Source organism: Ciona robusta, chromosome 4 (assembly GCF_009617815.1).
Source record: "Ciona robusta chromosome 4, ASM961781v2".
Lineage (NCBI taxonomy): Eukaryota > Metazoa > Chordata > Ascidiacea > Phlebobranchia > Cionidae > Ciona > Ciona robusta.
Window position 1 is genome coordinate 3,934,166 of NC_143238.1, and position 23,196 is coordinate 3,957,361.

The window sequence follows — 23,196 nt, forward strand, 5'->3', positions numbered from 1 at the left end:
AATAGAAATGGCGTCATTAATGATGATACATAAAGGTTAAATATAGCTTCGCTGTTAAAAGAGTGACTGTAATAGGGTAAGTACATTTATTTATATTATATGATTATATTCCAGGGTGGGGGAAGATGGGACACCTTTTGGTACTATTTCGTGTCCCATTTGGTAGTAAACAATTTGGATATTGGTGTACTAAAGGTGTCCCGTCTTCCCCCATTCTACTATATACCAAGAAACGTATCAGATGCTGCTAGTAATGGGACTAATGTTACGATCTAGCTTTAGGTAGATGTATATATATATATATATATACAATATTATACAGTGTAGTAAACACGCAATACAACATACATGTGTAGAAATACGCCCATATTTATATTCCAGTTATTGTTTTTTTACAGGTAGTTAGTTAAAAATCAGGAACTCTAGCATGTGATGTTGGTTGTCCAGGTTTTCCCACGAGTTCACGATTCTTGTATCGCCATATTAGATTGCAGAGAACCTGAACACTTGCACGTTGGAGTATCATGTTATGAAGTTTTTCAATGTACTTTGCGTCGTATCTTGCAGCATGCCTTCTTTTTTCCATAGTAATAATAGTCCCCGCGACGTTTCGATCTCCCTCTTTAATCTGTCGAGATAACAGCCATCGCCACAAGATGCGCAGGTACTTCCGGATCAAGTATGGGTGCGGAATAAGGTTCATCGGAGGCGGGCGGATAAACTCTCGTCGGATAAAACGAATCCAGAGCTCTGTCCGATAAAACTTCCACTCCAGTTCTTCATTCTCGCTAGTTTCTTCGTAGGATTTTGTCATCATGGCGATCAGCATGTTCCACAAGATCAACATCACAATAAGGTTAAACGCATAGAGAATCACCCATGCGAATACCCTCGACGTATGTGATGGAAGGGTGTCTATGCTCTCTGGCGCGTCAGCTTGCTGGAAAATGACCTTTCCAAGAGTGAGTATCGACTCTGGAAAGGTTTTAAACTTATTTGGATCGCAAATATGCGAGGCTTCGATTTTACAGGACTGTTGGAATAGTTGGGCAAAACCAACAGAAAATGATAAAACGACCCAAAACAAAACACCCGTGAACATGATCAGCAAATCTCCAAACATTCGGCCCATGGAAGCCAACACCGGCCCCACCCAGCGGTTGCTCTTCAACATTCCAAGACATTTTAAGAGAAATAGATTAAGGGAAAGAGCCTCCAATCCGATTACCGTATCCTTATATCTTCCCATATCACCATCTACGTACAAACTGGAAAGAAATCTGACTATTATTACCAAGCTTTATACACCGCGGAATTAAAGTTAAACACATTCTTTTACCATAGTAAACTTTAAAATGCACATAACTTTAAAACAAATTAAATTGATTTAGAAATAGTTCAAGTTATACAGACCTGTAATCCTTGATTGCCTCTGCCAGTAAGTATAAGAGAACCCCAACCAGGTCGACATCGCTCCAAACGTCAGAAAAGTGGCTTCGTATACCACTGTTAATACACGCTTGAATTTGTTGCACCAGTATGCCGAATACCCAAATCGTAATCCAATAGTTGATAGATTCATCACTGTCCACCTCTATCAGTACAAGCAATGTTAAACATAATTTAAGTGCATATATGTAGCTTACATACATTGCAGTACATATTAACGAAATAGGTAGGCTATGTTTATTTAATTTCACCATGCAACCCCGCGAATTCATATGCGTTTTTTTAACTATGACGTTTGTACATATTGATAAATTATATGTTTAATGTCAATTAAGAATAACTACAAATCGCCCAGGTAATTTTAGAAAGCACCTATACACAAGCCGCAGCAGTATTTTATGCTGTGGTTGTGAAATTAGGTACGGTGGGGGAAGACGGGACACCTTTAGCACATAGGCTATAATATCCAAATCTTCTGATCGTGTTTTAAACAATTAACAAAGGTCTATTGGAGTCGTGAAAATACCGTTTTAAAATTCTTTGAGTGCTCTTTTTTACTACCAAATGGGACGTAAAAATAGAATGAAAACGTGTTCATCCCCCCCCCAACCCCCCTATACTAAAAATTAAAATCCACTGTACCTATTGTTCGAGCACACGCAAGTGCTACAAATGCAATTTGCGACATTAAGTTGCTGTGAAAGGCAACAATCGGCTGGGTTGTGAATCCTGTAAAATAAACACAAGCTTCAGAATACAAATAATATTTAAAATGACAGCTGTCTAAGTTGTCAGCCATAAATTCGAAAAAAAAAGAAAAATCCTAAAAAATATTATGTTCAAAACTACATATACGTGGCAGTTCGTCAACGGACACGAGACTGTCGCTTACTTGGCAACCGTGTATAAAAATAAGATACCCGTTTAACGACTGTTATAATTACTTGGCCCCTCGAGCACAAATAAAAATAATCCAACCCGCTTTATAGCGTAACAGTGCAAAAGGCTAATATTAGCTTTTACTAAAGTCTCGTTAAGATATTTTAAAAATAGTATATATTGTACTTACTTCCAATTTTACTCTTCGGTGCAACGATGTAGAAGAGGCTCAAAATAGGGAAAAGCAACCCAATCAACACACATAAACATTCCACTCCCCAGGTTTGTTTCCCCAGGGAAGGTGTGTTGCGAACTTTCATGTGAGATAATGCCAACTGAAAAATTGGCCGAGGCATTTTTGGAATATTTAGGTTTTAATAGATTAAAAATATGGTAGGGTGGGAGAAGAAAGGGCTCCATAGGCACATATATCCAAATAACCTGATCGTGTTTTAAACAATTAACTATAGGGTCTATGAGAGTTTTACAATTCTTTGAATGTTTTGTGTTTACTTCCAAATGGGACGAGTAAATAGAATGAAATGATGTCCCATCTTCCCCCACCCTACTATATACTTTGACAAAGCTATCACAAACCACGTTGTTAAACTCTGTCTGACCTGGCAATTTTGGTGCGTAACAACTTTCTTTAGGTTTCCTTTAGCCGCAATTTCCAGAAAATCCAAACTAACTTCATTTCTGCGTGGTCCGAGTTTTGCAGATCGTTGTTTTTCGATTCTTGAATACTTAAACAAACGCGAGAGCTCTTCTGATGACCGAATCTATAAACAGCAACGGTAGTAGCATATACAAAGCTTTAAACGTGTATCTAGTTATTTAATTACAGGTAAAAAGAGATTAGAGCAATTGCAGTTCAGTGCCGTGCCCTCCAAAATTGGGAAGTGTTATACCAACATATAGTAGGGTGGGGTAAGACGGGACACCGTTGGCACATAATATCCAAACATCCTGATCGTGTTTTAAACAATAAACAACGGTGTATGAGAGTCGTGGGGATACGGTTTTGTAATTCTTTGAATGTTCTTTGTTTACTACCAAACGGGACGAGAAAATAGATCGAAAAGGTGTCCCATCTTCCCCCATCCTACCATATATATGGCAGCAGCATTATAGCGCCATATGTATATGGTTTTATCTGTGCGTTCTAGGACCATATGTACTTGTATGAACAAACTGTTGTTTATAAATAAAAACCTGATTAAGTAACGAACAAAGAAAATCTTCAATCTGGGATTGAAGGTTATCGTAAAATTGACTGTATTCGTATTCCACAGCTGCATTTTCTCGAATAGATCGCACAAGTCGCATGCAGAAATCCATCGGATCAACTTCGTTTCGCTAATATTCAAAGTAATTTAACATTCGGATAGCAGTACAGGGCATAATAAAGGTTAAAACCTCGCACATAGTTGTTATATAGGCGGGACTGGACCTCGCTTTAAACAATAGTCGTCGAATATTCGCACACTCCCACGAGCTGCTATCAATCTCAAAAGTGTCTTCAGCAGTTTCTTTCTGCAGTAGATTGACGCTCGTTAATGACATGTTTTTAATCCTTCACCATAAGAGGAAATGCTACGTTGAAACACCGTGCTGTATATTGTTTGTAACAACTATAACCGGAAACAAAGAGCAATGGTTTGCTCATCAAAACGGAACGCTATACATATTTGGTGTTGGAATGGTAGGGTGGGGAAAGACGGGGCATCATAATATCTAAATAAAGTTTTAGGTTTTTATACAGTTCACGACTGTTTATGAAAGTTGTAAGAAGCAGCTATATAATTCTTTAAACGTTATTTGTTTACCACAGATTGGGACTAGAAAATAAAATGAAAAGGTGTTCCATCTTCTCTCGCCCTACCATTCCAACACCAAACCGATATACAGTCTAAACATATATACATAATGCATTAAACGGGACACTAAAACATTGTACAGTAGGTAGTGTTAAACCGGCGGTTTAAAAAGCATAAAACTATATACACTGGTTTCGATTTGTGCAAACCTCTAGGTCATGATGGCCATGTTCCAGTAAAATGTTTAAAATGTCGTAGTTATTCTGTCCTGCCGCCATTGAAACTGGGGTTAATCCCGGTTGAAAGCATGAGTTCTGCCTTATTCTGGTCTGCGTCGAAGGATCATATTTCAATATTACTTCTACGATGTCAGTTTGGTTCTTTTGTATTGCATGAAAAAGGCAATCTCCGACGTCGACCTGTTAAACTTAAATGCTAGTAAATATACAAATCTTAAAAGCACATAACATTATTATGGAACAAAATCGCCCACCTTTTCTTTTAACAAAACTCGGCACATCGCTACGCTGTTTTTCTCTATAGCCACTCGAAGAGCGGAGAAGTCATTTTGATCAACACAGTTCTTCTGAAGGCCACAGTCCGGGAATTTCATGTTCACCGAGAATAACGCTTTTACATGCGTAACAGCGTCGCCAGAAACTAACTTCAGGTAGAAAGCATTAACTTCTTGTGAGCTGCAAGTCAGTTTGATTAAATGAGCTGCATTGCATGCTGTTTGGTATACAAAGTTTACAAAAACGGTATAGTTTATGTGATAGCCCATACATTTCAGAAAAGAACACACACCTTTGAAAATGTAAGACTTTGGCTTCCACTTTTTCATAGATTTCTTCTTGTGTTCCTGATAGTTCATCTGAAAAGTATTGTTTGTGTAAAATACGTAATACTAACGGTAGTCCAATTTAGCACCACTTAAGTTTAAAATTTGGGTTTACTTGCCCTCATAGTTATAGGCTGAAGGCGATCTCCATACAGAACAGGGTTTTCTTGGCTTTGTTTCCGAATTTGACCCATTTTTGCGCACAAGTGGCGTGAATTTCATTGGCCCTTGGGAAGCAGAAGTGTTTATTGTTGAAGAAAATCTGTTGTTCCCTGTCGATGCTGCTGGTGGTAAACTTTGGTCAGAAAATCTCCGATAGGAAAATGGCTGCTGTTTTTTCATGTTGTTTTAACACTGAGTAAATAACTCTAATATATGTACATAAATGCACAGGTTAGGTTTTGAAATATATTGGCAACTTTGACACCTATGATATTTTTACAATAACTGATTATACTATAATAGTTTCTTGTCTAAAGAATAAATTTTCACATTTACTGTAGTTATTCTATGACCTTTGATGTTTATAATTATTTTTTGAAGCTGATATAACAAAAATCAATAATATAGGTCTATACAGAAGGAAGTAAAAGTAACTCTGCACAGCCGAGAGTGTTATTAAGATTTTAATTAATGAGGCATTAGGTCATATCCCACCTCACCTTCCGAATAAACAATCAATTTACTATTACATAGAATATATTATATATACTACTTGGTTGTTTTTAATAATTTTAATGTTTTACTTTCAGTTGTAATAAGTATTCATTCTGTTACTATATCCAAGTAGAATTCTTTTTGATTTCTTTAACTTTAACATAGCAAATTTATAATATTAATTCTGAGGCAAGGGCTCTGAATTATCTGTTGTTGCTTGGCCTTTCAATATCTTGCGGATATGCAGACTACAGGTGTTATAAAAATCAGTCCAATGGGCCAAATCCGGCCTTCTTGTTACTGTACAGACAGTATATACTAATATACCAGCACCATTTATTGCACAGTTTAATAATTTTCATTGCATACAACATTAAAAAAAACAAAAAAAAGAAAACAAATCCCAAGGATGCTGCTAACATAATTTAAAAATTGCTATTTTGGTATGAATTAAGTTTTCATACAGAAAGTAGAGTTTCACGCCGACGATATACACATTACATAAACAATAAAAATAATTGCTTTTATAAACATTGTCAAAAGTTCAGTATGTATAGATTTTTTTATGTGTTAGCTTAATAAGCATGTCATGTTCTAAGACTTCGCCAATTTAAACTGCATAAATTAAACCTTGGAACTGGGAAGGCCTATTAATATGAATTAATGCAACTTCTTTATCCCCACTGAGCATCAAGTCATTCTAGCACTATACACCTTATGCCTGCTGATCCGCGGGCATCGTATATTATAATTTTTTTGATGACAATTTGGTCAATCTGTAAGGACCACTGGGTTGTAGCAATTACCACTTAGCAGCTTACCCAAGCAAACATGTTCACATGAATGGCAGTGGTTAGTTCCAAACTCAATATCTTTTAACAAACAGGAGATTTAACCAATGAGCTAGATGCATAAAGTAGAAATATAAAAAGCAACAACACTATTTAAAAACAAACAGTACAACAAATTCGTTATCTATTTATGTTTAGTTCAAAGCATTTTATAATCCATTAACCCCCTTAACCTTCTTCACCCATATATTCTGTCACAATATTCTCAGTTTCGCACAACTGAACTTTGTAAAGTGAACACTTCTCATTTTTCATATACGGCTCAAGTTGTTGCCAAATGTAAATTGCAATGTTTTCTGCAGTTGATGGCTTATCCTTGAAATAATCAATGTCTTTATCAACACACTTGTGATCCATTGGCTCCATGATTGCTTTCTGATGGTTATCATATGATTAACTACTGTCATGAATATAAAATAGACTATTCACAATGCACAAAATAAATACCTGCATATATTCTTTTAAATCAACTGCATTCATTACCATTCCTGTAACAGGATCCACTTCACCATAAACTGTTACTCTCACTCTAGATAATAAATAAATAACTGTATTATTATTACAAGGGATATGATAATCAAATTTCAAAATTTTGGTTATTTAGGGGTTAGCCTTAAGAGGTAAAGCTATGATGATACCTGTCGCGAAAGTGTTTAGGGATAAAATTGTTGTGACTAAACTGTGTTGTGACTTATTTTAATGTCACTTATGTTCTTTGAAGCTACAGATTAAACTAGTAGTTAAGGATTAATGGGTGAGATCGAAAGAAGATTCTTTACCAGCACCTAAAATATAGTCAGCACCTACTCATAATTGTGTCCGTGGCCATTAGGGTTGTTACACTTCCCATAAATTCGTAAATTATCTTCGTCACTTAATTGTGGAGCATGAAGACGGTGACTTGCACAAAGAGTCAATCGTCTAAAATAACAATTGTAATTTTGACTATAGTCCAAAATAAAGCTTTATTATACAATGTTAAGATAAAACATAACATTAGTGCAAATACACCAATATTGAATAGTGTTATTGTAGTATGTATAGTCTTTATGTGTTATACCTTGTCAAAAAAACCTTCATAATTTCCTTTGTAAGAACCGAAATATTGCAGTCTTTATGTGTATCTAAATAGAACAGATAGTATAACGTTTACAAATTCTACTGTTAAACGATATTGTTTTTGTTTACAACCAGAAAAATACGTCACAGCTCACGTGGTTAATGGGTGCGTATAGAATATTAAAAATATTAAACTGCCCCAGTTTATATAATAAGATACAATATCGTATGAAACCTTACAGTATTAATATGTAATGCGCATCTTTGGCACCACTTTAAAACTATTCACATTGAGAAATGCTCGTTTTAATCAAACATTTTTTATTGACCCTTACACTTCAGCCCCAATTCGTTAATGTATCTATGGTTGCTAGGATAAGCGCAGTAGGTACTTTCCCGTTTTGGAAACCACAAACTTATTTGTATGCTTTGTAACAAATGACTGTTTATTTTGCTGTTTATTAAAAAATGACTGAAGCGCCGCTTGTCCGGTTGCTTCGGGGAAATCCCAAGAGCTTAAACCTGAGTGGTAAAAAATTATTGCAAGTTCCAAAGCCAGTAACGCGTATGCAAAGCCTTCAAGCACTGGAAGCCAAAAACAACAAACTAACAGGCTTACCAGATTTCTTATCAAATTTAGAAAACGTATGTATTATTGTCAGCTGTATCACTGTCTCACTTCATTATTTTAGCTTGAAGTGTTGAATCTGGGAAATAACGATTTTGAAGACATTCCTGTTGTGCTACAACATTTAAAGAAACTACTTAAACTTCATCTTTTTGGAAATGCAATAAAAAATCTCAACTCTAATGTATTGGGTAGGTTAGAGGTAGGCTGTATTTATTGAAACGTGTTTAAAATATTTTGCTACAGGTAGCATGCAGCAGCTGACCTTTTTGAACCTTAATAACAATCTATTAACCGAGTTACCTCCTGAAATATCAAGGTTAGTATTGCAAAAATTCAAAAGTTTAACATTTTTCTTAGATTTGTGATGATTTTTGCCTTTTTTTAAATGCACTTTTTAACTTCAAGTATTAGTCAATATGTAGCTTAGTCAATATGTAAGTTATAAGTTATAATACTGCCTGTTCACCGGATAAATATTAACATTGTAGCTTTAAAAATAAACTAAAATCGTAACTTTTCTTTTACTAAGCTTATGTTTAAGAAACTTCTATATTTATGTAATGGTATCTTTAGATTGAAGGCACTACAAGTGTTAAGTGTCTGTAACAACCAACTTCAAAACTTTCCATCTCAAATCTGCAACTTACCAAAGCTTCATGAACTTCGGGCATCACACAATGAACTGGAATCTCTTCCACTTGAAATTGGTTTCTTACAAAACTTATCCAAACTGTACATATCTCAGAATAAAATCAAGGAATTACCAGAGGTACATACAAACGTTTAACCCAGTTTTTGGCCATATAAAAAGATGAAATAAAATGTATTATACTGCTGTGATATAGCAGTATGTAGTTTATTAATTTGGATCTTAATTGTTGTATTTTAAATATATTCTACAGGGTTTGGGAAAGTTAAGAAAACTTCACTTGTTAGATATTGCTGGAAATGAACTAAGAATATTTCCAACAGAGGTTGGTAAACTAGCATAGTGTTGAATTGTGATATACTTTACGTTTATAAAATATTCAAACATATCATTAACCTCTGTTCTCAAATACCTTTACCTAGAAAATTAAGGGTGATTTAGGTTTAACTATGTCTTACAGATGCATAATATACCACTGAAGGAGTTGTATTGTGAAGCTAATCCACTCTTGGAAGAAGTTCCAGTTCACTCAGTCCAAGAAGAGGAAATTCTATCACTTAAAGTACGATAACTTTGTTACTTGGCTTTTCTGTCAAATTATTACTCTGCAACAGGTGTTGGAATGTTCAAGATATAGAATATATATGAAACGCCAGGCAGAAAAATAATAAGTTGTCAGAGAAGCTCTTTTTGTCTTACAATTTGTATCTTTCTTTGCAAATTGATGTTGTAATTGTAAAAGGATATGATTAAAACCCAAAACAAATTGATCTTTGCAGGAGTTATGTGCACGCTTAGTGATGAAAGAAGTGAAAGATAAGTACGTGTTTACTTTATTTCTATCAATTTTGCATCCAATGTGACATATATTTTATTGTTAGGTCATCCAATATAAGGCACAGAATACGTTACTTCAAAGGAGTGAGGGAGTTACTATCACAAGCCAGTCGTTGTTCTGTGTGTTCAGATGCTTTTCTCAACACTTGGCTTGAGTGTGTCAGATTTGTCAAAGCCGGAAAGGTTTGTTTGTTTGCCAGCAGTGGTGGTTTTTATTATTGCAGAAAACATTGTTGTAGGACATTAAATTGTTGTATGTCTGTATTTTGTTATGCAGGCTGTTTTTAAACTTTTATAATGTGCCTTTTAAAAAAATGTGGTTTATGTAGATTAGAACATTATATGTAGATTATGACATAATATCAAGGTTAAGCTTAGGCCCCTCTTTTCAATGCTACATTATTGTGGGTGTATGTGCTCTTGGGCGAAACCTTCAACAGCTTTGCTTGTTCAGTAGTAACTAATGTTCAGCCACACGAATACAATCACACACTAAGTTACAATCCTTCCTGCAGACGTTGGGTTTATCTTATTGAGCACGGTAGTGGTCATATAGATCCTTTTTCGTTAAACAGTTTTTCTCTGCACTTATCTCAATTCTTAATTCTAGCATTTATTCTTTAATCTCTCGATTAAAATCAAATCATAAAATATATTTTGAATTTTTACACTCAATTTTCAGATTTAAAACCGCACAATTAGCGTGTGTGTGCCGAAGACTAATTCCTTTTTTCTATAGTTATCTTCCGTATAAAATCTACGTCTCTCGGTTTTCTTCGCTCTTTTAGTTTACCGCTTGCAAAAAATCATTATGCAGCCGCCACAATATGAATAATTTTAATTTCTAACATTACCTATAATTACTGCGTGATTACTGTTTATCCAAATTCACAAAAACAAACTTTTACAAGTCAGCACATGGTACAGGAGTTGTACAAAGCAAATTTATGCATATTCTTTACCAAATCTTTAATCCTTATACGTCTTAAGTTTCATGAGGGTTAATTAATACTATGCTAATTAGTTTATACCGTGCTCACGCATTAGATCTTTGATCTCTTGTTAATATATTAATAATTGCAGGATCTTAAAATCAACAAGTGTAACAACCCAGTTATTCCAGTCCGGGCATTGCTTTGTTCTTATAAATGTTTCAATTCAGAAGGACACAGCTTTTATGGTGTTGCTTTTCCATAACAAACAAAATAACAGTTTTTGTGTCTTCTTAGTTAACATCCATTTGCACTACTCTTCATTTACTCTGGTAATTTTTTGTATTGTGTCTGTTACTGCGATAGTATTTTCGCATTTGCACCTTAGAAGTTACTGATTCACTACTGTGTTACTTACTTTTGTATAATGCAAGTAAAGAATATGCCTCTTACACATGATGTTTTGTTGTTGCAACTAAAAAAGGTAAAAAAGTAGAATATCAAACTTATCAAACATTGTTTGGGAAGAATATATAAAATTATTTGTATTAAATGACTAAAATAACACAAATTACCACTTCTAAATCTCGTTTTTGACTTTTTCGATACAGAAAACAAATAACGCACATTTTTCAGACTTTCCAACCTTTAAATCTATTTTTATGTCCAGGTATTTCTTTGAATTACCGAAAAATATGTATTTTTCCCATACCTACTGTGTTATTTTAGGCACAAATTTACGTTCAATTTGTCTTACACGTAACAATGGGTTGGATTATTCGTATTTCTATGGCTCTGGTCGAGTCTAAAACAGTATAGTTGATAGTTGGACGACTCCTGTTTATGACTATAAGTAGACAACCTGTGGTTTGGAGAAGTTGCTGCAGTATGTGGCACTAAGTTCTGAGTTTACTTTTAAAAGTACTTTTATGTATTTTATGATTTTTATTGTTGTTCTGCAACACATAATGCACTGTTCAAAACTATTGCACAATTCCTTTAACAATCGATATATCCACATGAAACCGTTTTTCACATCATCTGGTGTGATTGTTGCAACAATTCAGTAAAATAAGATTTTTCTTTATTGCTTACTTCCAAGGAATATTTACTGAAAAGTTTCTCAAGGTTTCCAAGAGTCATTTTAGATTTTAATGGATCATCATGCATTCCTAGTCGTAACTGCCTATAAATTTTAAAAAGTTTGTTTTTAGTCAAATCAGATTTTAATTCCTCCCAATTTAATAGACCAAATTATGGACATAGTATTTTTTTACATGTAATGTGATCCTGGTGTGGTGGGGCACTGACAGTAGTTATAACACAGGTCTTATGTTTCATACAACTGGAGTATACAATGTAGACAACCTATACGGAACCACAGGGTTGGAGGTTGGAGCAATTGCTGTTAAATCGCTACCCAGAGACACATTCGCCTACAATGATAGCAGCAACGAACCTTAAAGTCTCTGGGTTACAGGCACTTTTGCCACCACGTTGATACATAATGATTAGAATTATGTGAAGCTTGCATGCGGTTAAACAAAAACTTACATGCTCAATTTTTGCATTTGTGGAGTCAAATCTGCTCCCTCCATTTTTTCGTATACTCGTTTAATGAAAGCTAGTCGTCTGTTCTTTGTCATTTTAATAACATTTGCATATCTGCAACCAAAGTACAAAGTACTTGGTGGATGAGCAGCATGGTCAATGTTGCCTAAGAAAGTCAAAAACAAAAAATCATGAATAAACTAAATTTAAAATGCCTATCTTTTCCCCTTTTGTAAAAACACAGTTAATGCTGCATTTCTGTGCTTGCATTTAATATGCCATTTAGTTCTTACTCTATATACTTGATCTAGGTTCACAAGAACAAGTTTAAATACCCCTAAATAAAGCCACACGACCAAACTTTGGAGCAACAGCAGCAATTGTTTCGTAAACTTCACCACCAGGTCCAATATAACCAAGCACACCATCATCTTTCTTAATATCAACCCACGTTGTTTCAGCGTAATCATTTGGATTGAAATCTTCAGTTAGATATAGCAGCAGGGTCAGCTCTTCCTAAATAAAGATGTTTTTTTTGGAATGATTAGAGGCAATAATATAATTTATTCAAATTTCCAAGCTTCGTTATATTATATCTAATGCTACATTGCTGGCAGTGTTACATAATTTGTACCTGATGTCTTTCTGAATCTGGATGAATTCTTGAATGGTCACCACTGCGAACATAATTCAGTGCTACATCATAGGGAAACCATTCCGTCTCATTTGTAACATGTTCTAGAAAGCCTAACATTCGCTTCCACATGTCAGTTTCTTGAAAATTGTCCACCTGAATTATGGAATAATTTATGCATTTTATTGTTATTTTTGAGTATTAAATTGGTAGATAATTTTTGACACTACAAAAGCCTCCTGAAATATTGGAAATTACGAAGTCTGTATTTCTGTCAACTCACATTTAATGGTTCCATCCATTGAATATTATCATGCCCTTCTTCAGGTGCTGGATCAAACGGGTTTAACTTAGCATTACATGCGATGATATGAGCTTTCCATTCATGCAATTCCTCAGTGGTGAACAATCCATCATACACATGTATTGGCCTTTAAAATTAAAATACAAGCAAGTGATTGTAGTATATTCAAATCACAGAATAAAGTAGTATAATATACTTAATGCACTAGTACAGGTTTAAAACCACTAGTGAATTCAAATGATTCTACCTGTTTTTACTTTTGTCGTAGTAACTCTTCTTGTGACATTTGTCATAATCAATCACACGCTCTTTGTCTTTATTACTAAATCGGAAAGAACCAAAGTCTTCTTTTACTTTTCCCATTGTTCTTGCCCCAGATGCTGGAGTAGAAATCTCTGGAAAGTATTACCCGAAGAATTTTATTAGTAATTAGATGAAAAAGTGCAGCATGGTAAATTCTAAACTTCTGTATGGATTATATCCTTTATTATTTCCTTCCTTTCAATATAAGCCAACACTTCATATTTAATTGAATAAATTATGGTTACCATTCAGTGAATCACAAGCTTAGACAAATCGTGTAGTTAAAATATCCATGTGATTTATCTTTACTGTTCTAGGAATTCCAAGTAAAGTATCTGTTACACTTTTTTAAAACAAGTTGTTTTATCTTGTTGGTATGAGGTATCAGATTCTAAGAATTTTAATTGCTGGAAAATAAACAAATAAAGATATGGTTTACCAGCATTGTTTTCGGGATCAGTTGTCATAACAACATGCAGCTGCATCATATGTTGGAAAAAGTTAACGCTCGGTGCTCGGAACAAAACTGTGTGACACGCTGGCCACAAGGTGGCTCGAAAACCATGAGGATGAACAGTTTCAGTGACTTCAAGTCGAGATTCATTGCTCATGTTTGGATTCCTACTCATGGCGTAGAAGGAAAGCTGAAAAATCATGCAAACAAACAAGCATTGTAACTTTTCTTTAAAGTGAGATCTAGCAACATACTTTATACAGTTACCTTGGTTAAAACATTCAAAGTCCACAAAAAACTACTTATAAAGTTACCGTTTTATGTGATAAAGGCGTCCACTTACAACCGACTGGACATAAGTTTAGAACAGCTGCTCACTGAGCTTTGTATACCCCATGTCTACTAACTTTTTCTCATTTCCCTGAACAGTCCTGCACTTACCTGTCCATAGCTGTTTAATTTCCAGGAATCTTGCAGAAAGAATGTGAGAATATATCTATCTTTGCCACACAGCGAATGTTGTTGAGGTGGTACTGCATCTAATGATCGAAGATATTCAATAGTACCCGCCTGAAGCTTAACCTGAAGACAATGTACGTTTTTTAAGTAATATGTTAAGAATAGAAAAGGTGTTGTTTAATAAAACACTAAGAACTATTTTTATTAAAAATATAAATTTCCGATTATGTGTTATTGTAAAACTTACAGGCTTTTTCAAAAGCTTTTCAACCATTGGTAGGACTCTGTGCCAAGTTTTGGTTGAATTAAAGAAACTGATGTCAAGTTCTTTTAGCCAAGGTGCCGACCCGAAATTCCAAGATGCAGGATTGGCAGTTTTTGAATAGTTCTAAACAAGGTGTAAAATAATGTGTTGATTGTGTAATGGATCAGTACTATGAAAGTGGAGAAGTAATTATTGAAGTAAGCCTAAGAACAGCGGGAAGATTCATACCTGATGCACAAACATGTAATCTTTATCACCTTGCGTCAGTATTTCTACAAAAGGATAAAAATCCTCCTGCAAAATAGCATTGTCAATAACCCATGCTTTCTTGCCATCTCCAATATTAAGTTCCCTTGTCATTTGCATTGATCCATGAGCATAAAAAGTCCTTTCCTCTTGTATATCTTCATCTTTGTCATCCTGGTCTTGGTCATCTTTAAGCATTACATACTGCAAAGATGGATGAATACTTCATACACTAACATTGTATTTATTTAGGCACCTGAGCCTAGCAACACTTCAGACCATACATATACATATAATTTTTTTTTCTACATTAGAAGACTTCATTACTTACTCGTCCTCCATATGCTTGCCTTAAATAAACCACCATGCAGAAAACAACAATCAAGATATCCAATTTCCGAGCCATTTCCAACATGTATACTCATCAACACAACTGTCAGCAAATGCAAGCTGCTTGGCGTTGGGATGGAATGAAGCTTAGACAGGAAGTGTCACTCGACACTGGAATAAAGCTTTACTGGTTCTATGCATTCCAAGCACGTTGGCAATTCTGGTTAAAGTGTGGTTCTTGTACTTCCTGCCAGCTGCTCAACTGTAATCTTTTGAACTTAAAGCAACTATTTTATAGTCTGAATACATTGCAGCCACTATCAGCTTGACTAAGTTTTCTCATTCATTTAATACAATACAAAGCATGAACAATTCATGGTCGAACAAATTTATTGGCATTTCAGAAAACATTCATTAGGACAGTGAAATTTGTCAATGACAGCTGTTAATATTACAAAAAGGATATCTCAATACAGCAACATTATAATCTCTTGTGGCATAAACAACTAAACGCTTATTAAAACACAACATGGTCTTCATTATTTCTGTGACCACTCTTTGCACTATCAATAATATGTAAACTACAAACTCCGAACAGCGTTCTCAAAAACTTGTTGATGTGCTTCTGCAGCCTGTTTATCTCTCTTGGCTGTCACTTTTTGGAACAATTGCACCAGCTGGTCGGTCGTTATCTTTGATACTGTTGGATCATCTTGCATCCCCGCCATCAATTGCCTAGCAATAATATAACAAAAAATAAGCAAAATTATGAACAAACCACTTGGTAAATATAAAGTAAGGCAACGCATGTATACAGAGGTTTACAGCTTGCAATTTCATTTACCAACAAAAGTAAACTATCCTTTTTAAAGTCACACATCAAACAACATAAGTTTTACGTGTTGAGTCTCTTCATATGTTCATTCATCTCAACTCCCTCCATTCTCTCATACACTCTTTTAATGAATGCAAGTCTCTTATTAAGTCCAACTTTTACTGCAAATGAGTATCGACCACCAAGGAAATTTATACTTGGTGGATGGGCAGCATGTTCTATGTTATCTGCCATAGGAAACAGCAATAATTAACTTTTAAGTATTAATAAATTCTGTAAAATTTATGAAATTATTATCAAAGTGCTGGTAAATTGGACTAGTTAAATTGAATAGCCTATACGTTTATGCTTAGCACTTACTTTTAAACACAACAAGTCGACCAAATTTTGGAGCAACAGCAGCTATTGATTCGTAAACTTCACCACCTCGTCCAATATAACCAAGCACACCATCATCTTTCTTCATCACAACCCACGTTGTCTCTCCATATTCATTCGGAGTCAAACCCTCACTGAGGTATAGCAGAAGCGTAAACTCATCCTATAAAAGTTTCCAGTACTTACCAATACACAGACATCTTAATGACACTGCAATATGGATCTACATAAGTTTGTACAGCTCCAATGCATACATTACCAAGAACATCATTGTTGGATCTATTGGCAACACAAACTACTTACTTGGTGAAGTTCTGCATCCGGATGTATACGAGTATGATCAGCAGTTCTTACATAATTAAGTGCAACATCATATGGATACCAATCCGTTTTGTTGGAGATAAATTTTAAAACCCCTTGCAAACGTGGCCACATATCAGTTGAAATAAATCTATCCACCTAAAAATAAGTTTCTCATAAGTAACATATTCGTGTCTGTACATCGCCATGGTTAAGTGCTTTTAGAGCTGTAACTGTAGGATATCAGGTTACAGGTTTAATGCTTGATGTTTTTTACCACTGTGTTCTTGGGCAAGACACTTAACAGGCAGTGCCAAGGGGTCGATATCACACATACAGGTGTATGACATATAACACCCATAACAGGTATTGTGCCCCACAAGAAAATTATTAGTGCTATCCATTTATGTTTAAGTATAATGTTTTCATTACTACTCTTTATTGTAAATTGCAATTTATAAATAGGTTTGATAAACAACTTACATCCATTGCAGCCATCCACTGCACATTGTCATGACCTTCTGAAGGCTCAGAATCAAAACCATTTACCACGGCATTGTATTTCCAAATATGAGATCTCCAAGCTTTTAGCTCATCAACAGTAAACAAATCATCAAATATATGAATGGGTCTGCAGGGTAAATACAGTTAAAAACCGTTTTAATATTTAACGGATAATAAAAGGATTCAATCAACAAACAGTTAAGAGTTAACTTAGAAAAATACTTTAAATAGGCAATAAAGCCGAAACTTACCTAGTCTCCATTCCGTCATAAAAAGACCTATGCAAACATTGCTCGTAATTTATTTTACGTCCAGCATCTTCGTTTGTGAATTTGAAACTTCCAAACTGCTCAAGAAACTTAGATCTTGGCATTGCAATTGATGCAGGTGTAATAATTTCTGTTTTAACAAATTAGATTAAATTTTTATGTTTAATTTTTAAACATTCATTTTTGATGCACTTTATAACCAGTAAGCATTAGACTTACAGTTAACAAATATAATAATAGGCTGATAAAAATTTGTCTCAGAGGTTAAATTTACCACTTAAATGTTCATTACAGAAATATACTTTGTATACTTTGGTGTTATAAGGAATAAATAATTAAAACAGTTTAAAAATGTTTTTTTTTTTACTAATTAATATTAACTAAAGGCTGATACCACACCACAGTAAGTAATGTAGGAGGGTCAGCAGCTGTTGCCTATTGTGAATTTCCTGCCATTTCCTGGATGGCTTGAATGGAAAACCAAACCATGCTCTATCACGATTTGCTTCCTAACAGAAGCTGTACCATGTTTTAGTTTTTTTTGCTACAAAATTATGAAATAACAACCAAGGATCAAACTATTTGTTTTACAACTTCTACAATAACACAAACAATTTCTGCTGGCAAAATATTTATACATTGTAAATAATATAGCATACCTTCATTACTTTCCATATCAGTTGTCATGACAACATGCAACAGCATCAAATGTTGGAAAAAGTTAACGCTCGGTGCTCGGAACAAAACTGTGTGACATGCTGGCCACAAGGTGGCTCGAAAACCATGAGGATGAACAGTTTCAGTGACTTCAAGTCGAGATTCATTGCTCATGTTTGGATTCCTACTCATGGCGTAGAAGGAAAGCTAAAAAATCAGGCAAATTCAATTATCATACCAACTTGTCTAGTTGTCTCAATGTGGGACCCCTATAGGACCCATATCACAAAGAATATATTTACTTTGAAAACAACAACAACGTCTACACACAACATACTGATACAGTTATTACTCTAAAATGTAACATGCTTACTTGTCCATAGCTGTTCAGTTTGAAAATGTCTGTCAGGAAAAATGTAAGGACAAAGCGATTCTTCCCACAAAATTTACTCTGCTGTGGAGGTATTGCATCCAATGCTCTCAGTAAGTTAACCTCAACATAACTGATTTTCACCTAAAGCGTTAAAAATTAACTTTACAACATTTGTAGCCTTTATTGTGTACAATATATAGGTTAGAGTCTTATCTGCATATTGGTTATTAATCTTATGATCCATAGCTTAAACCAAAATCATGAAAATTAAAACTGTTTGATTGTTATGTTAGTTTATAAACAAAAATCACCTTTTTTTCAAGTGATTGTTCCACCATGGGTTTAATGTTGTTCCAAACCACAGTTTTTTCCATTACATCTTTTGAAAATTCAGAAACCCAAGGGGCACTTCCAAAATTCCAGTCTTTATTTTCTTTTGAATAGTTCTGTAAAAGTTTATAAATAATTGAATGTATACATTTTTAATCAAAAGCTCAGTAAAATAAGGTCTATCTAAAATGTTCATGCAAAAATCGAATGTGTAACTCAGGATTTGTTTACCTGATGTGCAAATACAAAATCCGAGTCGTGAGATTTGACCAGCTCAGGTAATAGGCCATAGTCCTCATATCTTATTGCATTGTCAATAACCCACGCTTTGTGGTTGTCTCCGATATCCAACACTCGGGTGATTTCCATCGCCGGTTGTTCATCTGTGGGTTTAAATACATGCCGTTCTTCGTCGCTGTCGGCATCTCTTGGATCTGCCTGGTCTTTTAAAGTGACGTACTGCAATAGTTCAATCGTTATAATCGTTCCATAAATGCTAAACTGTAATCTACATACCCGTCCGCATTTCACAACTTCTATGAAAACGACGAACACAACTGCCGACTGCACAAGTTTGTTCATATTAAAACTTACTGCGACCACCGTCTGAAAGAAGTATAGATATGTATTTCTTTTCGTTAAACACTTTCTTGCCTATATTTTAACTTTACACTGCAAAACCGCACAGCTTCCTTAATCTGCTTCTCGCAGTTTCCTAATCACGCATCCACACCACAGTTTGTGAGTTTCCTTGAATCTCTGGTCTACGCATCGCAAGTCACGTAGACGTTATTTACGCAAAGCATAAAACGGAAATTCATCCATAAACCATTATGGTGGAACCAAGAGAGTGCTATGGTGAGACGAATCGCACAACCAAATAATCGTCAATTTCCATTTAAAATGTAATTTTTTGTCATGAATGCCAAAATATCGAGTTGGTACACAACTAAATGTAACTCCTATCCTATTTGATTAACATCACAGACCGTGGCTGGTTCGTACTTTAAGCTACCAGCAGAATTAAACGATTCAACTCACATCCAAGTGTGCAGCATGCGTGATTGTAAAATCAACAAATGGAACAAATTTTTCAAATCAATAGTTTGTCAAATCTTCTGTTAAATAAGAGCTTTTTACCTGGGGTAGAAGTCGAATTACACAGCTACAGTAGTATTTCTATGAAATATTTGTTTATACCCGAACCAGTGTCGCGTGAAGTGCTGTTTTAAGACGCTTAGAGGTAAAACTTGTTCGTGCTTGTGTAATGAATTCAAACCTTCCGCCAAATACTGCGAAACTGCAACTTGCGAACAGTTCTCAGGTCAACGTGTCAGATATTACCACCGTTGTCAACCAAATATTAAAGGTATGTCACTTCAACTTACCACAGTATAGTAGTTGATTTGCACAATTAGTGTTCACTGTTTATAATGTACGGATTGTTTTGAGCACCCTGTAATAGTTCTTTAGCTGGTGACCAGTAAAATATTTAGTCTTTGTTTTGCTGTATATTCTTTATTTGTAATAAGTTGGGCGTTTGGTCGCATGATAACTTTGAAAAGATCCAATGAACACAAGACCAAAACTTCACCTGTCACCTGTTAAAAGAAGACCAAAGCATCCTGGTTCCTGTGCTTAATTTTGGTGCATGTGCTGATACAACTTTTTGCTTATCTCAGGGCAGCAACAGTGCAGTTATCTTGGGTAAAGCACAACAGAACCTTGTGACCTCTGAAACCAATATAAACAGCAGTGTACAAACCTTTCACAAATTATCTGCTCTGGTTACACATCTGAACTACCAGCAAGAAGCTATTACAAAGAGCATCAAGCAAACAGAGTTGGTAACAGCTCAACTCGGTGGGATTACTCATTTGTTAGGCAACAGTAATTCTAATTGGTTAGTTTTTATATTAATTATTATGTATGTTAAAAGATAGTGAATTTATTGAATATATATTGATACTTTTTGTATTTACAACTCATTTTCGTTTTTTTTTACAGATATGGTGCAGTGGTCCCGCACAGCAGTATTGCAACTTTATAGAACATTACTGCAGCGATCTCATACACTTAAATACACTGATAAAAATCATTACAAAGGAGTTATTCGGGCAGAGTTTGAAAAGTACAAAACTCTCACGGATCAAGAAGAGAAGCAACACCAACTTGACAAAGGCAATTTTTACTTAAAAAACGAGCGAGGAGAGTTGGTTTAAAATCACTGTTACAAACAATGTCAGCTTATAGACAGGCAATGTTGTCTGTTGCTCCTGAAAGACTTGAACAATTTTCATTGGCAATGAAACAAAATATTGGAGAGAAATCAAGAAAAAAAGAGAGAAAGGATTCTGATCGATCTGAGAGAAGTAGGAAGCGAAAAAAATCTTCTCCTCCATCTTCAAAACATAAAAAGGTTGACTTTCAAAGTTTATTAGTGTTTTTTTTTGTTAGAATTTTTAACCATATCTAATACAAATAATACTCAGGCCTCAATTTCCTAGGAATTCTTTCATTATTAAAATACATTTCTAGAAATCGGAACAATCGAGCAAATCCAAGAAACGACCAACAAGTGAAAAAGAGAGAGATAGAAGCAAGAAAAAACGGAGCAAAGAGAAAAAGAAGAAAGAGAAAAGTGAAGATGAAGAAGAACCACTAACTGGTATATATGAGAGTTTGTTTTCCTGTCAACATTAGATTATTAAGTCTTCCTTCAGGTGACTCTGATATTGAAGATAATGGTCTAGATTTGCAAAATGTTCTTCACCCTCTTGCTTACTATGTAAAAGACAGAAAAGCATTAATGGCTCAGGTTTTTAAAATAGTCAATGTTCCGAAGTTCACAGCAATGTTGCCGGATATATTAAAGGATATTCCCATTAATGAGTTACAAAAGCTTTGCTACAATAATCTTGAGGTAAGAAAACAACTTGTACAATAATTGTAGTTATGGTATAGCAGTATATTTAGTAGGTTGTGCATTTTGTTACTTTGTAAAAAGCTTGGCAAAAATATATAGCATTAATTCATGCATGTCTTCAGGTTATGTCCACAAAACGCATCCTGTGTGTATTATCAGGAGATCAGATGCATTCCTCATCTGGTACAGAATCCAGTGAAGATGAAAGGGAGGCAGAAGCTCAACCAAAACTTGAAACTAAATCAAAAGAATCCATTGTGCAGGTGACAGTTATTAAATTTCCTCACCATAATTTTTCTACCATGTATGTTATAATATCTCAAAATACAAAAGCTTGTAGAAAATACAACCACAAAGTTTCTTTAAAGTAAAAGATGACATTTGTCATTTACTCAGCTGACAAACTTAGGATCCAAAACTTTCCTAATAGCAGTTGGAAACTAAATTGTAATGTTTCAGACAAACTTTATTGATTCCACAACATCTTCTGGATGTGAAGTTCTCTCATTGCTTGCTGATGGATCAAAACGAGGTCAATCTCCTCCCGATCTTCTTGTTTCAACTTCTGCTCGCTCGCATGCGATAAGGGAGGATTCTTCAAGCTCTGAAGAATCAACCACTGTTGATGAAGAAGTGAAATTTGAGGTGGGTTGACAATATTTCATTTATTTTGGATGGTAATGCTCCAATTTTGGTACTAGTATAAATCCCAGGTCCCTTGCATGTGCTGTTGTTGGTGGTTGGTACACATGTTAAACTTAAAATGTTGGAGTATTATCATAGCGACATTTTTTTTAGAAAATTGTTACTGCATCAAGTTCTGCTCCAATCCCTCCAGCAGAAGATGAACTTGAAACTGTGGAGGATATTGTTGAAATTGAAGAGGAAGAAACAGAGTATCAGGTAACTATCCATGAGGCAAAGTATAACATTTTTGTGAATTTAAGATCTTAGAAAATACTGAAATGTGAATTCTAAAATGCAGTCATTACCTTGGTATAGCATTGTAGTATAAATGATTTTTGTTTCCTAACTTATGTACTCTTTTTATCCTCAGGACATGGTTGATGCATTGCTGGAGGAAGGTCTTCCACAACAGAATGCCCAGGAAGAGGTGGTGCAGGAAGAAAAACAACTTTCGCAACTTGAGATACTTGAACTACAACTACGTGCACGAGCAATTAAATCGTTAATGCGGAATGTACAGTCAAGCACAGACTAATTGAACTACAATCATGAATATTTGTTTTTAACGTAATTTTACCACAGTGTATTGCTTGTCATTGTGTATTATAACAGTTGATTTTCAAAGCAATTTCACTGCTGACAGTTCTAATGTGAAAATAAAAGTTTTTCAGAATTTGCTTTAATATTGGTTATTGTACACCAGCTAAAAGGTTTATTCACTTCTGCCTGTTTGTTCACGATGTCCCTCACTGTGCTACACACCATTGATGTTGAGTATTCAATTCC

The 23,196-nt window shown here is 34.8% G+C and overlaps 6 protein-coding genes across 8 annotated transcripts; 2 read left to right on the forward strand and 4 right to left on the reverse strand.

Annotated features, from left to right (window-relative positions):
- Positions 1–26: 26 nt before the first annotated feature.
- LOC149736788 (short transient receptor potential channel 4-like) lies at positions 27–5,022 on the reverse strand. Its single transcript, XM_089877024.1, has 9 exons — positions 4,642–5,022; positions 4,358–4,567; positions 3,748–3,864; positions 3,544–3,687; positions 2,949–3,110; positions 2,519–2,663; positions 2,092–2,178; positions 1,414–1,594; positions 27–1,268 (listed from the first exon to the last, which is right to left on the reverse strand). The coding sequence occupies exons 1-9, from the start codon at positions 5,020–5,022 to the stop codon at positions 407–409; spliced, it is 2,289 nt and encodes a 762-aa protein (XP_089733150.1). The 3' UTR covers positions 27–406.
- Positions 5,023–5,244: 222 nt separating this feature from the next.
- Positions 5,245–15,887, forward strand: LOC149736789 (leucine-rich repeat-containing protein 69-like). 3 transcript variants are annotated; one of them, XM_089877054.1, is made up of 9 exons: positions 5,245–5,382; positions 8,249–8,375; positions 8,431–8,503; positions 8,761–8,956; positions 9,090–9,161; positions 9,297–9,398; positions 9,616–9,656; positions 9,718–9,856; positions 10,757–11,057. In XM_089877054.1, the coding sequence occupies exons 1-9, from the start codon at positions 5,365–5,367 to the stop codon at positions 10,868–10,870; spliced, it is 882 nt and encodes a 293-aa protein (XP_089733180.1). In that variant the 5' UTR covers positions 5,245–5,364; the 3' UTR covers positions 10,871–11,057. The 3 variants fall into 3 exon arrangements, with proteins under 3 accessions (XP_089733180.1, XP_089733179.1, XP_089733178.1); XM_089877053.1 differs by lacking the exons at positions 5,245–5,382; positions 10,757–11,057 and adding exons at positions 7,990–8,201; positions 11,933–15,887; XM_089877052.1 differs by lacking the exon at positions 5,245–5,382 and adding an exon at positions 7,990–8,201.
- Positions 5,963–7,856, reverse strand: LOC149736790 (6-pyruvoyl tetrahydrobiopterin synthase-like). The gene is made up of 5 exons (XM_089877057.1): positions 7,797–7,856; positions 7,558–7,621; positions 7,305–7,418; positions 6,945–7,026; positions 5,963–6,872 (listed from the first exon to the last, which is right to left on the reverse strand). The coding sequence occupies exons 2-5, from the start codon at positions 7,575–7,577 to the stop codon at positions 6,666–6,668; spliced, it is 423 nt and encodes a 140-aa protein (XP_089733183.1). The 5' UTR covers positions 7,578–7,621; positions 7,797–7,856; the 3' UTR covers positions 5,963–6,665.
- Positions 11,531–15,293, reverse strand: LOC149736791 (uncharacterized). The gene is made up of 11 exons (XM_089877038.1): positions 15,153–15,293; positions 14,804–15,025; positions 14,558–14,698; positions 14,293–14,433; positions 13,837–14,041; positions 13,342–13,489; positions 13,074–13,221; positions 12,791–12,946; positions 12,492–12,672; positions 12,160–12,322; positions 11,531–11,791 (listed from the first exon to the last, which is right to left on the reverse strand). The coding sequence occupies exons 1-11, from the start codon at positions 15,234–15,236 to the stop codon at positions 11,638–11,640; spliced, it is 1,743 nt and encodes a 580-aa protein (XP_089733164.1). The 5' UTR covers positions 15,237–15,293; the 3' UTR covers positions 11,531–11,637.
- LOC149736792 (uncharacterized) lies at positions 15,519–19,502 on the reverse strand. Its single transcript, XM_089877039.1, has 11 exons — positions 19,314–19,502; positions 19,029–19,256; positions 18,779–18,913; positions 18,468–18,608; positions 18,097–18,301; positions 17,420–17,567; positions 17,148–17,295; positions 16,668–16,823; positions 16,347–16,527; positions 16,051–16,213; positions 15,519–15,886 (listed from the first exon to the last, which is right to left on the reverse strand). Exons 1-11 carry the CDS (start codon positions 19,377–19,379, stop codon positions 15,733–15,735), a joined length of 1,725 nt encoding a protein of 574 aa, XP_089733165.1. The 5' UTR covers positions 19,380–19,502; the 3' UTR covers positions 15,519–15,732.
- A 986-nt stretch (positions 19,503–20,488) lies between these two features.
- Positions 20,489–23,093, forward strand: LOC149736793 (caspase activity and apoptosis inhibitor 1-like). The gene is made up of 8 exons (XM_089877051.1): positions 20,489–20,700; positions 20,805–21,216; positions 21,336–21,465; positions 21,521–21,720; positions 21,846–21,986; positions 22,183–22,368; positions 22,522–22,626; positions 22,781–23,093. The coding sequence occupies exons 2-8, from the start codon at positions 21,037–21,039 to the stop codon at positions 22,943–22,945; spliced, it is 1,107 nt and encodes a 368-aa protein (XP_089733177.1). The 5' UTR covers positions 20,489–20,700; positions 20,805–21,036; the 3' UTR covers positions 22,946–23,093.
- The last annotated feature ends 103 nt before the right edge of the window (positions 23,094–23,196 follow it).

Coding starts and splice junctions, on each gene's coding strand:
- LOC149736793 (XM_089877051.1), top strand. CDS start 21,037: ATGTCAGCTTATAGACAGGCAATGTTGTCTGTTGCTCCTGAAAGACTT. Junction 21,217..21,335: donor CATCTTCAAAACATAAAAAG/GTTGACTTTCAA, acceptor ATACATTTCTAG/AAATCGGAACAATCGAGCAA. Junction 22,627..22,780: donor AGGAAGAAACAGAGTATCAG/GTAACTATCCAT, acceptor TTTTATCCTCAG/GACATGGTTGATGCATTGCT.
- LOC149736789 (XM_089877052.1), top strand. CDS start 8,025: ATGACTGAAGCGCCGCTTGTCCGGTTGCTTCGGGGAAATCCCAAGAGC. Junction 8,202..8,248: donor TCTTATCAAATTTAGAAAAC/GTATGTATTATT, acceptor TCATTATTTTAG/CTTGAAGTGTTGAATCTGGG. Junction 9,857..10,756: donor GATTTGTCAAAGCCGGAAAG/GTTTGTTTGTTT, acceptor TAATAATTGCAG/GATCTTAAAATCAACAAGTG.
- LOC149736791 (XM_089877038.1), bottom strand. CDS start 15,236: ATGTTGGAAATGGCTCGGAAATTGGATATCTTGATTGTTGTTTTCTGC. Junction 14,699..14,803: donor ATTACATGTTTGTGCATCAG/GTATGAATCTTC, acceptor CACCTTGTTTAG/AACTATTCAAAAACTGCCAA. Junction 13,222..13,341: donor TACGACAAAAGTAAAAACAG/GTAGAATCATTT, acceptor TTAATTTTAAAG/GCCAATACATGTGTATGATG.
- LOC149736790 (XM_089877057.1), bottom strand. CDS start 7,577: ATGAAGGTTTTTTTGACAAG. Junction 7,419..7,557: donor ATGAAGGTTTTTTTGACAAG/GTATAACACATA, acceptor TTGTTATTTTAG/ACGATTGACTCTTTGTGCAA. Junction 6,873..6,944: donor ATTTAAAAGAATATATGCAG/GTATTTATTTTG, acceptor GATAACCATCAG/AAAGCAATCATGGAGCCAAT.
- LOC149736788 (XM_089877024.1), bottom strand. CDS start 5,022: ATGAACTATCAGGAACACAAGAAGAAATCTATGAAAAAGTGGAAGCCA. Junction 4,568..4,641: donor GAGTTTTGTTAAAAGAAAAG/GTGGGCGATTTT, acceptor TAAGTTTAACAG/GTCGACGTCGGAGATTGCCT. Junction 3,688..3,747: donor ATATAACAACTATGTGCGAG/GTTTTAACCTTT, acceptor TTTGAATATTAG/CGAAACGAAGTTGATCCGAT.
- LOC149736792 (XM_089877039.1), bottom strand. CDS start 19,379: ATGAACAAACTTGTGCAGTCGGCAGTTGTGTTCGTCGTTTTCATAGAA. Junction 18,302..18,467: donor AACTGAACAGCTATGGACAA/GTAAGCATGTTA, acceptor CTGATTTTTTAG/CTTTCCTTCTACGCCATGAG. Junction 17,568..18,096: donor TGATATGGAAAGTAATGAAG/GTATGCTATATT, acceptor TTGTTAAAACAG/AAATTATTACACCTGCATCA.